Genomic DNA, 15,510 nt, shown 5'->3' on the forward strand with positions numbered 1-15,510 from the left:
TACCGATCATATTTTACTAAGTGCAAAAGTGAGCCACGGTCATATAAGTAGGTCCGAACTCTTTTCTACCGAAAGCATTGACAAAATCGTCCATCTTTTGAGTCAACAAAAATCAAGGTGGAGCGTAAGAAGAGCTCTCATTATATTGCGTGACAGATATAGATAGATATTATGAATATCTCAGACAGAGACAGAGACACTTTTCATTTCTGTTTATCTCACAGAACGAGACCTTTTCTTCTTCTCCATCTTGATTTTTTTACTCAAAAGATGGGCGGTTTTCCCTAGCGCGTGTCCAGATTTGTCTATATGACCGTGAGGTGATTATAGTGAAAACCAGGTTATAGGGAATCTTCTGTTGTGTTTTGTTCGATCCACGGACGACCGTGGTTCGATCCATCGAAGGTCCCTTTCCCACTTAAGGGCCTTACTTGTAATATAGGAGGAGTAGGGAGACACACCAATCCAGGCCCGTTTACTTTATTCCCCTACCTGGAACTTCTACAATTCCATTTTCAAACGCACCATTTCTCCACATTCTGCCTCGTGATTCCGTTGTTGGTTTAGATCGTGCACTTGTTTTCTCAACGAAATTTTGTTGGAACGTCTTTTTATTCACAATCTACATTTTGGCAAGTTTAAACATCACAAATCAGGATAGAAAACGGATTTGCTTGCTGGCCTTGGATGGGTTTGAATTCAGTCCACGTTTTTTAATTTTATTCGTGACTAGATCCACACTCATCCAGGGAAATCGAGCTGATGTTCAGAAACGATCCTCAAGATTGAGCCTCTTTGTTGGACATACAGAAAATACTTTTCAGTTTTTTCCAACAAATTTTGTGTTTTATTGTAAATAATTTATAGAAATGAAGAAAGTAAAGAAAAGAAAAGAAGCAAAGAAATAAGTAATATTGCTATATTTGATGAACAAATATACTTTTATATCATCGTAAGTAACATATTTAAAAAAAATGAAATTCTTTCTCTCTGTCTATCTTATTTCATATCGTTTCATGTAAGAATAAATCTTTTGTATATGATCTTATCTTAAAATTATTCTAGTATACAACTGTTGTGTAAAAATAAGGAATATGTGAAAGATACTTAAATTTCAAAGCAGTGAATATAGGATTTATTTCAGTTTCTTTGTTTAGTATGAACACCTGCTGTATTTCCCCTCCAACGATCTCCCTCTTTTCATTGGTAGTAATAATCCTGTTGCCCTTAACCCTCTCCTCCTGATCTATCTGTCTCTGTTTATCCACTTTTCCTTCTCATATTTCATTCGTCCTTCCTATATAACGGTAAGAACTTGTCTTTACCGTCTTTTTTCTGCGTCCAGACTATTTTTACTTTTGGATATATGTACAATTCGAGAATGGAATCAATGTACCATAATTTTATAATTCATTCTTTTTTCTATTTTCTTTTATAAAAATATTATGTATATATTTAAAAATAAAACAATATTGAATACGAAGTAGTTGTAAACATTTCATTTTTTCACTGTATATATACTTCGTACAATGTTATATTTACAATTACTTGACGTATATAAGGGACCGGATATCTGAGTGGAATCAATAAATACTTGTTTCCTCTGCTCTACATGTATAATATAAATCTTATGTATATTATAATAAATTGTTTAAGAATAAATAATTGAATAAACAATGTGCGTCTTTACACACGTGAACGTGTTATTTATATTTCAATTATTATATTATGGAAAAAATGATTTTTATCCTAAGGAAACATAAAAAAACGTATATATGAGATAAATAACTTTTGAAATTTTGGTGAATTTTTGATAAACACACGATTGTATTACTTGGTAATTTTATGTCGTAAATAAGTTCAAATTACGATATTGTATGTCTCATGTAAATGAATTTTTTTCCTCTTTATATTGTCCATAATGTATATCACGTATTTCGAGATTCTAGACTTAATTGTGCTATACAAGTATGCTCATCTTGATTTTCCTCTTCATAACATATATCAGGGTTTGAACGCATTTGCTCTATCGCTTGTTTAATCTGAATTTGTAATTGACTGGCAACTTTGCGTACTGCCATATAGTTTTGTTTTATTTGTTTTATACATGATGGTAAACTTTTCCATGGAGCAACACTTGTATGGCCAAGGTAAAGTTCCTTCCACAACTGAATACTAATAGGTGCAACACTGGGCCAAATGACTCCTGAATTTGGTTCATACAAAGGGTTCAACCATTTCTCCAATATTTCCGGTTGATTTATATAAGACCATAAACTACACGTTCGTTCAGATAATCGAAGTCTAACTCTCTCTGCTTCTGAATCACCTGGAACCAATATATATACAAATATTTTAAATATGGAAATTAAGTATTAGAATGAATATATAATAGTATTATGTGTAAATACCTAAAAATGTGCCATAATTAGAGTAATATGCATGATTGTACAATTCAATCAATAATTCTACTGTATATTCAAAGCTAAATTGGAATTGATAATGGAGTTGATAAAGACAGTCGAGGAAAAGAAGAAAAGTCGGAGCATGCGTTGGATTTTGTGAATTTGATGGATGATATGGTCCATGACGTGTACGGCTAAAAAATTGGTGACCAGCTTGTATCCATTCACGTTCGATTAAAGCTTGAAGGCCACGTACTGTTCTACAGTCAGGATTTAATATCGTTTGTGCTAAGCTGGTTACCACTAAAGTAGAATCTCTGCCAGCACTACCTGTTCAAAACGCAGCAAGTATCCTTACTTAGTAATACTATAATTAATATAATCGTATTTGCTTAATCATTTTATAGATTATATACCATGAACTAATACAGCTGCAACTTCTTGATGAAGACACTGAGCAGTTACACAAGCAGCGTTTAAAGCGCTTTGTACAGCGGATAACCATCCGCCGTTATCAAGTCTTGAGATCCACTGGGAAGTAGAACACGTTATATCATTACAAGCTTCTATCAATTTAAAAAAACTATCTGCTAAATCATGGGGTCGCGGAACCGCTTTGTGTACTTTCCGCCATTGCGGATAAGCAGCATCCATTTCTGTACCACCACCCTTAGCTCTGGAACTTTGAGCTTGGCTAATGGACCTTGTATCTATTATATAACTATTGACAAATTTTACATTAGTAACATTGGTTAGATTGAAAAAGTATTACTTATTAGTATGAGACACTGCGATTGATATTAAATATCAAATCATAGTTGAACACTTCTAAGATTGGCTAAAGTATAAGCTTTAAAGAATGTGGTATTTACCCACGTCTTCCTGGCCCTAACACAGCATTTAACAATCTTTCATCTTCTTTACATCTTTTACCATTAGTGCCACACATTGGTTGACTACTTCTTAACAAGATACTCTGTAACGTTGGTTGATCAATCCTGTATATATATCTAATTTATTGTATTGTACTTGTGGCATAATATGATATTACGTACCCCTCCTTCGTGTCTGTAACATAAAACTGGAAATCGTCCACCATCTCTAAAATTGGCAGATGATATTATAATTTTATCTTCTATATGACGTGGTACTATAACAGCAGAAGGATAAGAATTGCAAACTTTGTAGTCTTTATTTAAATAACTAATACGCCATTCATCCGCATAAGCAGTTAACAATCTGGACCATTCTGATACTGGAGCAAATGCAGTCCACCCATCTTCTATTTGTTTTACAGTACTGTTAGTAACTTGTGGTCTATTAAAAAAGGGATACTGTAAAGTTTGCTCTGTAGTAAAGAAAGAAATGGGAATTACCACAAAATATGGAGAAAATATACTTTTACAAAGATGAAAATAACGTTACGTATTTCACCTTGCGACGTTAACATCTCTATAGATAGCGCAACATTTGTTAAGTCATCTGTTGAATTAATATCTAATTGAAGAATGTGAAAATCTTTACATTTTAATATAATGGTACCACCTGGACTTTGGGTATTCAATTTTTTCTCTATAAGGTCAATATTTCGATATAATAGCTGAAAAACATTGAAAGAAGATAGAATATAAATGGACTAAACTAACATTTCAAATAATCATAATGCTAAAATAATTTTCACATTAGAGCGTACCCAGAGCTCTTGTCCATCGCCTTGTCGCGAAGACCAAAGAAGATGGTGACTACTAATACATAGTCTTCCATCTATACTTTTGTAATTGCCATCACTTTTATTTACCAACGCAACGTTATCAAGTTTTGGAATTAATATTAGGTCGCCAAGTTCCATTATACGTTTCGATCGAACGTTGTTGATATTTAATTATTGACAGAAATACATATAATTTGTTTTTCAAGCTCTACATAACCTAACACTGTTATCTATATAATCATCACTGAACAAGTTTTATTTGGTTACTTGGAATAATTGCAAATGTAGATTTATGGATAGATTTATAAAGAAATATTTGTTAAGCCTTCATACTCTTCAATCTCTGTGAAATGTGCCTGTATCACGAATGCTAATATTTTAGTATACGTTGGAAAAATGTATTGTTAATCGCTGCACTTCTGTTTACGTTTCTTATATTTTATGCTATCCATTAGTAAATTTGCCTTCCCTTAGCCGTTGTTACTTATTATGTTATGTATAGTTTACGTAATGTGGCTCCCCGCAGCGTTAATTTTAAGAACGTCATGGTTATGTAGGTAGCCTTTGCCTTTTGTCTATACCTTTAGTGAGTACAGTTGTGACCTCTCGTAGTAGGGATTCTGTTGCGGTAAATACGAATATCGTACAGCAAAGTAGTCAAAGGAACGAACAAAGGAATTGTGATAATAAATTTATTATGTGTCGTAATTATTAATTATCATTGATAGCTACTAATAATTCTTGTCGTTAGAAGCAACATTGATAGAAGAAACATTGGTAAGACGTGAAATTCTCGTTTTAAACCTCCTTTTAGTGAATGACCATGTTGTGTACTCATCTGTGATTAAGTTTACCCGGTTTTTGAGTTACAAAAGGTAAACGAAGATTCGTCATCGATAAGATCATTTTCTGTATTAATGTGCGTCGATTTGCTGCTATCTTTTTCTTTTTTATTTCTCCTTTTGCTAACAGTACTTAGATTTTTCCGAGACTTGTGCGTGCTTTTATGTGTTCGATAAGTAGTATTTACATTTCCTAATAACAGCGGTTGCTATAGTAGAAATCGATCTTAACCTTATCGACTGTAAAATTGGATACCCGTATAGTCATCTGGTGGCGATTTCGCGTGAACATAATGGCGAGGAGTAGGGGAATCCCCACCACTCTCAGTTCTTTGGCAGTCACCAAAGCGCGGGCTAAGGTTCAAGTTGCATTTTAGATGCCAACGAATGCACATCGCCTTCAGTTGGTAGTCAGCAGCTTAGTCTCACGATACTCATCTACTTTTGCGAAGAGGATCGAGTGGTGCAGACTGTGACATCTCATTGCGAACTCTCCGATCGAGAATTCGGTAAGTTCCAATGTTGACATTTCTCCGTTTGTTCAATTATGTTCTTTAACCACGAAAAAATGTTAATATTACCAGTACATCGACTCTCGTTGCGAGTCAACGCTCTCTCCCTTCGGTGATTTGACGCATTGTCCTATAATGACGTTTCGTCATCGTATTTCCTGCGGCATTTATCGAGCGAAATTGTACTTTCGTTTAATACGTAACCACGTTAAATCGCACGTGGAGTTGAAATACGGAGGCGAACCGCATCCGGCGTTGTATGATTGGCCCGAAGCGGTCAAATCATATGTAATTCGAATTAATGTCAACTTTCCTGCGTCAACGGAAGTCGTCGAATGTACTCGATCACCGCGACACGTTTACGTCTCCTATATGTGACAGTCGATGTGCTCGTTAACGATGAACATTTTATTCCACGTACATATTTTGTAAATTCCCCTAGATCGGTATTTAGCGAATATCAACCAAGTTATTGTTAATCGACTGTTATCGACTAACACATTGTTAGCGGCATATATAATATGCGTTCGTAAACGCATATTGCAAATACAGGTTTGAATACGTTTTTTCCATCGTTTCGGCTTGTCAATAACCTGCTACATACTGTTAAATAAGAATCTGGAGCGAAAGAGACAAATTTGTCGCGACATCGTTCGAAGGCTCATTGGCGAATCCGTGCGTGTTTTATAATCGACTGGAACGTTCTGTATTCCGAATAGGTTATCGGCGTATAAATTCATAAATCGTGGTGCGCGCGTGGTTGTTGGTAGCCGTGGATCGTCGAATCGCGAAAGTCACGTAGTCGTCGTTAGCTCGTCGCCTACACGTACGCGCGGTTCGCTTGTTAAAAAGGATTAATCTGAACGATTACGTTATCAAACGATCGGGGTGTGAAAGGTATTACGACAGCGTGGTAACATCGCGAAGTTCTCGGGACGTAGCGGTGGCTTTATCCGCGTCGCTGTCGCCTCTCGGCCCGGTCAAATTGTTTTAGTGGCGAAAAGTTGGACGGAACTTTAAGAGAGCGCGTGTTAACTGCCGACGAAGAAGGTGGCGCGGAAAGACATTGCCATATTAATGTCGCGCGACGAACAACTTTTCGGGAGTAATACCCGACCGAGAGAAAGATGCAAAAATGAAAACAAAATATTATTCGATCTAGCGGAAACTTCTTTTTGATTTCAACTCTTTGCGTTCTGAAAATTTTTATGGTCGGGTTAGCAATTCCAGTACGCTTTTACAGTAAAACTTTATCGAACCGAAGAGTCCTGTTTCGAAAAGAAAAATATTCCTACACTCGTTTAATAGCATTCTCTTCTTTTCTATCTTTTATAAATGGAAGCAATATGGAAAGCGATTTTAAAGAAGTAATTTAAGAAGCAAATTATCGTTTCATTACCTACGTTCTGTATGCTACATGTTTCATAAGATTTAAATACCGCGTAAGACAAGTTCCATTTTCAAATGGAATACCAAATGCATGAACGAATTGAGTGCCGTTTTTCAATAAGTTAACGTAGAACAGAAATTTGGTTTCTTCATAATTTGTAATTTGTAATTCTATGATAGTAGAAGCATTTGGTTAAAAAATGGCTCGGTCAAGTGGTTAGTACATAGAATTATAATCTCTAGCTACTAATAACTCTATGTTTGGAAATTTCGTGAATCGGCAAGCGGACGCAATTTCCTCGTAAATCTAATATTTTATTTCGTGATTTTTACATTGTATTTCGAAATATCGAACACACGGTTCGCGAATGCATGTGTGCGTTCGCATGTATGCTCGCGAGGAATCTGAAATGTTATTCGACCGGCATAATCCGCCCAAGCATCGCCACTAAATTACCATTCGAATTGATTCGCGTTTCGACGGCATAGCGACGGCATTACCGCACCGACGCCGCGATTTATTTGGAAATCGTAACAATGCCGTTTTCATTGAACGCTACCCAGTAGCAGCGTAAGGTCCGCTGCTATTGTCAAAATGCGGCAGAGGGCAAGTTCTATGCGTCTAATGTTGACCAATGAATTCTGTTCCGTTGCGTTATTAACTGATATCACGATCGCGCGTGTCTCTTCCAACTGTGTATGCTCGATTTAGAGTACCTGCGGGAATTTGAATGTGAAAGAACTTTTGCGCATTCATCGGAAATGTACGATACGGTAGAACATAGTTTACACGAACAAATTAATGCTCAGCTCCAGATACCGCGATCTTATACATCTGTGAATCTCTATTATCAGTCGAAGTATAGTTTCAACTATACGAACGTATTTTATGACGAACGCAGGTTGTTGGCAGGAGCGATTTAAATTATAAAAAGCAAATTATTCGGTTAGTAATTAAGTGATTGCGGATTTTGTCATTACCACCTAATGGTATCATTAATGGGATCAATAGGTAAAATCCGCAATTACATAGTTACCAATCCAATATATTTCCAAGGTTCTAGATTTCGAGCCAACGACGGAAATATCGTTTGAATTTTATTTTTAATTTCGAATAATCGTACTTCTGTTCATCGCTACTGTAACTAAAAAGTTAATTGATTCGACTAATGCTAACACTTACAGTTCCGTTAATTTATCTTTTACACTAATGGCTGTTGTAAGAAGTAATTCATGAAATAATCACTGTTTCGGATAAAATAATTATAAACGCTTGCGCGACTTACCGTACGTACATATTTACGACTTACGAATTTACAATTTCCCTCGGACGTATAATTTAAACTAACCTAACCGTATAATTTCGAAATATCCGGCTACCCTTAAACATAAATTATTCCGTGGAGGGTAGATACGTTGTTGCTTTTCTCACGGGCGTTCGAGGGTTAAAGACTCGTTCGCCACGCGATTATGAACGTTGAAACAGCATTGGTCGCGGCTTCATGTAAATCGCGCGGATTCCTGACAATTCAATTATACGCGTTCTCGAGCGTGGATCGGCGTGTGCCTTCTTTTCCCTCTCGTTCGCTCCCTTTCGCCTGCATTTGAGAATGACGCGCCGCTAATCTCGTAATAGTCGCGTGAGCGTGTTTGCACGACAATTGGCCGGAAAGCTCGATACGATAAAAAGCGCGACAATGAAATCGGCACCCGCTGATCCGTAGCCTGATTTCCATTTTCGTTGCAATCGTGTTTTCTTGTACCTTTTTTCAAGTTTCGCGCATTAACCGTGAAACTGTAGTGCTTAATCGTGCACGAGTCGTGTATTCGTTCACAGTTGCGAATCGCTGTTACAATTTTCAGAACGAAAGTATTAGTTTAGTCGTTTTTCTTAACTTTGATTACTTGTTACTCTACATTCCGAAAGCTTTATTTTATTTTAAAGTAAGAGATCAATCGAGGAAGAACGAGTAGCTAATAATACTCGCTGCTAATGTACCAATAAACCGCAGTTAGGATAATTTCAATTGTATTATAATTTCATGATCGATTGAAAACCGATGTACCGCAGTCGTATCGATGATAATTATTTGCACTTTGATAAATCGAGGGAAAAGCTTGGTAAAATAACAAAATTCTAAATTGTTACATTTCTTAAGTTGCTGCTTTGACGGAATACGTACGCTTGAATCAAAGGAATCTGACGAATTCCAAGCTTCTGACCGGTAGTGTACATCTCTGTGTATCCAATATCCTTTTCTCAATTTCCGCAGTAGAACAGAGTGCGGCATTCGAACGAGGATTCCAGACAAAAAGCAAAAATTGTTGCCCACGTTCGCGCGTTTGCAGGCCACGTTCGCACGTTCACAGACCAGGTTCGCAGGCAGCGATCGTACGTTTGCAGGTAACGTTCTCACGTTCCACGATGTGGCATTTGAATAAGGATTTGGGGCAAAGCTAAAAAATGTACGTAATGCGCAGTTTTCCTGAAACTTGGTATTAAGGGGTTCGACGTGAGTAAAAGTCTGTTTATCGACTCTTTGTCAGGATTTTTCCTGCTCTCTGGCTTCGTTTAAATACGTTATAACATATCTTTTTCTTCGTCTAATTACACACGGTGACGTTTCAGTAAATAGCGTCGATGTAGGGAACGATCGTTTCGTTTTTTCGTAAGTATCACGCGGAAATCGTTCGTCTTTCCTTCCATCTCGTCAGACGTTGCGCCGACGTCTGGTAAAGAACGGAGCTTTTGCGTTACTTTGACAACTTTCTTGGAACAAGTGCGATTAGAAATCCACTCCTCAGCCAAGTCGCGCTTAATCTGTAACAGAAAAAGATCGCGTAGCAACGTAATACAATGCCTTCTCGATATCGAGCAATCTTTTAAATTGCCAATTGAAATTATACGTATTTTTCTTCAAATTCTTCATACTTAATATTTAAGGCGTAACAAATGCTGTTTAACGCGAATCAATAGGACTGTAAGGACAGGAACGTATAACCAGCGAGCTAATTTCCAAGTAATTATTGCCTTTGGTGTACAAACGATTTTTATTAATCCTCTGTGGATTTTTGGGCAAATTATAGTTTACGTTCGTTACTTCTTACTTACTTATAGATTAACGATATCATCGAATAATACGATGAAAATCGAGCAACGATTATTTCGATTTCCGTCCACTGTATGCCGCACTGCGCGTTTATTTCGTTATAAAATTGTTTCTCTCTGTTCCTGTCGAACAGTATCAGCATCCTTTGCACCATAGTTTCGTAATGGGAAAAACGAACGACGACCGGGAACTGTGAATCAGCAAAAGGGAAAGAGAAGGGAAAACGTGGAACGAGTAGGTTTTCGGGTGACACAGTCTCGAGCCCCGCATTTTCGCAGCCTAACAAGATTTCAACGGCCACTTTAGGGTGTCGCGAAAATCCTTTCAGTGGGCTCGAAACGGCGTATTGTTAGCCGTTGTCTTTCGTTTCGTATCTCTGGTCCCGCGCCTCGCGGAACACCGATTCGATTTGTTCCCCTCTATTTCCTTCCTTCGCTCATTCTCTCTTCGCCTCTTCTCTTTCTTTTTTTTACCTCTACAGTTCTCTAAATTTTATAGGATCAGGACTGATCCGGTGATCGAATTTAGCCCCGTGCTCTCTTGACTGAATTTAGGGGTAGTTTCTTCCGAGGATCTGAACGTGAATGGCCTGCGAATCTTTCTCCTACAGAGTCGTTTTTGTTTCCAGAGTATTTAACGCGTCGAGTAAAACTCGCGATAATCTTTTCGTCTCATTTTCAGTTTCCGAGGGTCTTGAGACAGTTTTTTCGGAGAATCGCTTCCGAGAGGAAACTGTTACGTTATCAAAATTCAAGCATTCTGATCTACCGTATAAACATCTTGGCGCGTGTTTCCTTCTTTTTTTCAATCCTGCGATTTAGAGATCCGATTTATTTTGTAAATTCTATTAAGTATATATATATGTAAACTCCCTAGAGTTCATGTAGGATAGGGATTCTTTTTGTTTTACGGGTAGCACGACAGGCTGTGTTTCACGGACAAAGCGATCTTCCTTTGATTTACGGACGACCATTTGAAGAAGCACGTTTTTCCCAAACGGACGGACAGAGAGTTACATTAGGGACAGACAAGGTTACAGAATAGTTATTTAAGATTTTAAAGACTGAAGAAGAAAGATCGGTAGCTCAGGACGTTGAAAATCGATTCTCGATTTTCAGGTGAACATCGTACCAAAGACTTGTTATTTCCCGTTTAGATAATTATCGTTATTTATTGTTATAGACGCATATTAATTGTTGTTTATTTTTTGTATTTTTAATTACTTCATAATAAAAAAACTCGATTATCAGACTTCAGAATCGATCCCTGAATTATCCAATTATTGAACCTTATATATATGTCGGGTTGACGTTAAGATTAGAGTTAGGGTTAAGGGCGTGAAACGAATCCCTATTGGCGCTAGACGTGATCATTATGCAATAGAGGAGATATTTACTAGTGCAAATATGACTATGATGGAATCGGACAAGTAATCGCGATAATTAGATACTCGAGAAGCTAACGACGATGATCCTAGGCTCAATAACGAATCCACGGTCAAGGGGATGACGAACTCTACTCTTCTTTAGCGTCTAAGTTGTACTCAATGTTAATGCATGGGGCAATTACTACGTATCCGAGAGTTACTTGAATCGTCGTCGAGATCGTACCGGAGAGTAACTCTCCGTCTCGACGATGCCGTCGAGGAAAACTATAATGGGTGGGTCTAAGGACATGAGATCCTCGGATTCGTCAAAGAAAGCTTTCGTTCCAAAGGTGAGGCAAATTAGCGCTGTTGCTAGTTGGTCGATCTCCATATCGGCGTTTTGAAAAAGATGCTGGCCGCCCTTGAGGGGAGGTTGTTGACGGGGGGCATTGTTCGTGGAAGATAGGTTTCTCCCATCTTCCCGTAGTTGCAACAAAGACTACTTGTCTATATGAAGGACTTTGCTTGACTAAATCTTAAGATTTATTGCGGGTCCTCACGTTAGCTAAACATATACTGCGGAGGTATGTTGACTTCTGGAGGTCATCTTACCCGGAGGATAGAATCTGCGTGTGGCGAGCCACGGGACAAAAACCATTGAAATATTTACTGCCGCGTATCGCTACGACTATTTCTTTTAAGGAGAGGTATCGAGTTACTCTGTGCCTTTGTTAGATAAAACGTCCATCCCTTTGACCGCGGCTACGTTCGGCGACTGATTGTCGCCTCGAGCCCAAGCTCACGATCATAAATCTCGAACAATCGGAACGACATTTGTTTAATCTAAGTTACAAAGTTACGGTATTCCCGAGAATCCAAGGAGAGGTTCCGGTGTTCTTTCATCATATATATATGTCGGACATGAAAGAACACCGGAATCCCTCCTTGGATTCGCGGGAATACCGTAACGTTGTAACTTAGATTAAACAAATGCCGCTCCGATTGTTCGAGATTTATGATCATGAGCTTGGGCTCGAGGCGACAATCAGTCGCCGAACGTAGCCGCGGTCAAAGGGATGGACGTTTTATCTAACAAAGGCACAGAGTAACTCTATACTTCTCCTTAAAAGAAATAATCGTAGCGATACGCGGCAGTAAATATTTCAATGGTTTCTGTCCCGTGGCTCGCCATACGCAGATTCTATCCACCGGGTAAGATGATCTCCAGATGTCAACATACCTCCGCAGTATATGTTTAGCTAACGTGAGATCCCGCAATAAATCTGAAGATTTAGTCAAGCAAAGTCCTTCATATAGACAAGCAGCCTTTGTTGCAACTACGGGAAGATGGGAGAAACCTATCTTCCACGAACGATGCCCCCCGTCAATAACCTCCCCTCAAGGGCGGCCAGCATCTCTTTCAAAACGCCGATATGGAGATCGACCAATTAGCAACAGCGCTAATTTCCCTCACCTTTGGAACGAAAGCTTTCTTTGACGAATCCGAGGATCTCATGTCCTTAGACACACCCATTATAGTTTTCCTCGACGGCATCGTCGAGACGGAGAAGCACTCTCCCGTATGATCTCGACGACGATTCAAGTAACTCTCAGATACGTAGTGATTGCCCCATGCATTAACATTGAGTACAACTTAGACGCTAAAGAAGAGTAGAGTTCGTCATCCCGTTGACCGTGGATTCGTTATTGAGCCTAGGATCATTGTCATTAGCTTCTCGAGTATCTAATTATCGCGATTACTTGTCCGATTCCATCATAGTCATATTTGCACTAGTAAATATCTCCTCTATTGCATAATGATCACGTCTAGCGCCAATAGGGATTCGTTTCACGCCCTTAACCCTAACTCTAATCTTAACGTCAACCCGACATATATATATACACGCATGTATTCGATTGATCTTGTACACTTTTAAGATTCCTCCGCTATTCAACACGTCGTATGAAACGGCTCTCTTTAATCCCGGCCAGTGGGATATAATGGAAATCGATCGGATGGATACGGAATCGTTGTCTCGTTAATAAACGAAAAGCAAGAAGATTTATCGTGTCGGGTATTTGAATATACATGGACGGCAGATTACGATCCGCTGGCCCCGTGAAAGCCCGAAAGTCTTAGCTGACCCCTTTTCATATCAACCCCTAACTTTGAAAACGATTCGTAAGTCCTTTTGAAATTGTCGAAGCATGATTGTGCACGTTTATTTGTGGGCAAACGGCCCTCGTCTCTTTCGCCAGAGACACGCAGAGTCGATATTTCTCGTTGATTTTCACGTCGATTTTCACGTCACCGCAAAGGTAAATCACTTTCGGACATCGATTGAAACGTCAATAGCGAATATGTTAAATTTAAACGAAGTATCAGCGTGAAAGTTCACTTAAACAAACAAGTATTTCGTTTAACGTGTTCTACGTAGCGTCGATGTGTCCGTGTCAGTCGAGGGAAGTAAAGCTTTCATCGAGCGAAAAGAGACGTTCTTTGCCGTATCGTTGGCAAATACAACGTCAAAGGTGAGGAATTTTTTCTCTGATTAAAAAGTTACGTTGCTGCTAACGCGGCTCGTTTACGAGAATTTAAAGTTTTGGCAAAACAATTTGGTAAAAACGTACCGAAGGTACCGGTAAAGTTTCACTTGGCGATATGTTCATTCGTTGAATCCTAATGTTACGGAATAAAATGTCATTTATTTCACGATATTCTATACTTTTTGTACAATTTTTTACGACGAAACACGTAGATATATTCATACGTCGAAGTTTCAAAGTTTCTCGCTAGATCGTAACAACGAAATAAAAATTCAACTGCGTGAAAAATTCTCTCCGGGAACGAGCGTTTTATTTCTATTAAAAGCATATTGATTAACTTCTATGTATTCCGGGCATCTTCGTTCGAATTATACGTCAAGAAAGGCTGAAAAAGTGGAAACAAAAGTTTCCATGAAACAGTTGGATGAAAGGGATCGAGGAAACGCGAAACGTCGACCAACTTTTTACCATAATCACAGAGCCACGCAGTAGTACGTATACGTAGGCGATGAAGCGCGATCAAATAAACCGTTTCCACCCGTGGACCTGTTTGTTACGTAGAAACTTTGTTAAAAATTGCCATCGGCTGCCTACCTCCATCGGTTGTCGTTTATTTCCACCTGCAACGTTGTTTTTGTCCACTTTTGCTTTCGAATGTCAACGCCGTCGCGATATTGTACCCTGCGTGGACCCAGTGCACTCTCAGTCTGCACTCGTTCCAAACCGGTGTATGGAAGCTCGCGGAACACGTGAAAACAGCCCGCCAACTCTTTTTAGTTACGAGCCGCGCCAGGTTCGCGGCAGTAAGTTGCGGATTATTTGTTCCAATTTCTCTTTTTCTCTCTTCTTTACGCTGCTTGTCTCTGTTTTCCGAGCGTAACGTGTATATATAACGCGCGGTTGCGACACACAGGGCTCGCGAGTATTGCTCTCGCGTAAATGACGCCTGAATTTTTTCTCTCTGACGCGATATATTCAATTTACCGAGTTTCTTTGACACAAGTCGCGCCTCATCGTTTGTTGCATCGACCGATTTCGCGATGTCGCTCGCGTGCGTTTTCTCTCGCGCGCTTTGGATACGCTAGGTGGTGCGCGAAATTAGGCTGAAGTTCGCTCCATAGGAGCGTAAACAGGTATTTTGCTTTGGTTTGCGATCGTTGAGGTATCTTCGTCGAGGCTGTTCAGGGAATTTTGGATGAATATTTCCGGCACGCGTAAGGTAATTTCGCGAGAGAGTTTCCGAGTTCGACTGTAGAAGCATTAAAGCATCATCGATATCAAATTTAAACGAGATTCATATAAATAGAAGATCGCGGTTTATGATTATGGTTGAGCGTTATCGGAATTTATCTTACCGGAATGATGCATCTACTCGTGTAGAAAACCATTGATCTTGTCAGGAATTTGAGGTTCCTGATTATCGTCCACATTTTATGAAGATGTAACAGAAAATTCATAATGGGAAACGTAAAAATCTAAAGTAAAGCGGATGAGATGGCAACTGTGATTTTAACTGTTGTTAATTTTGGGGCATGTTTTTGTCGGGAACGTTCCGGATAATTGACACGGTGTTTCATTATTCGACCAAGTGGATATTTTCTCATTGTCCCGTTTAACGTTACAACGAA

The 15,510-nt window shown here is 38.8% G+C and overlaps 2 protein-coding genes across 4 annotated transcripts in view; one reads left to right on the forward strand and one right to left on the reverse strand.

The window, feature by feature from the left end:
* Positions 1-1,112: 1,112 nt before the first annotated feature.
* Positions 1,113-4,625, reverse strand: LOC100644065 (myotubularin-related protein 9). The gene is made up of 7 exons (XM_003397887.4): positions 4,099-4,625; positions 3,840-4,005; positions 3,461-3,753; positions 3,278-3,381; positions 2,822-3,126; positions 2,412-2,735; positions 1,113-2,329 (listed from the first exon to the last, which is right to left on the reverse strand). The coding sequence occupies exons 1-7, from the start codon at positions 4,252-4,254 to the stop codon at positions 1,929-1,931; spliced, it is 1,749 nt and encodes a 582-aa protein (XP_003397935.3). The 5' UTR covers positions 4,255-4,625; the 3' UTR covers positions 1,113-1,928.
* A 681-nt stretch (positions 4,626-5,306) lies between these two features.
* LOC100643941 (connectin) overlaps positions 5,307-15,510 on the forward strand; it is a 349,916-nt gene continuing 339,712 nt past the window's right edge. For 2 of the 3 annotated variants that reach the window (XM_020864332.2, XM_012312043.3), the window contains exon 1: positions 5,307-5,467. The gene's annotated coding sequence lies outside the window, so the exon portion shown is untranslated. The remainder of the gene's footprint in view (positions 5,468-15,510) is intronic. The other variant, XM_003397886.4, reaches the window with a different exon arrangement.

This window comes from Bombus terrestris, chromosome 9, assembly GCF_910591885.1.
Source record: "Bombus terrestris chromosome 9, iyBomTerr1.2, whole genome shotgun sequence".
NCBI classification, from domain to species: domain Eukaryota; kingdom Metazoa; phylum Arthropoda; class Insecta; order Hymenoptera; family Apidae; genus Bombus; species Bombus terrestris.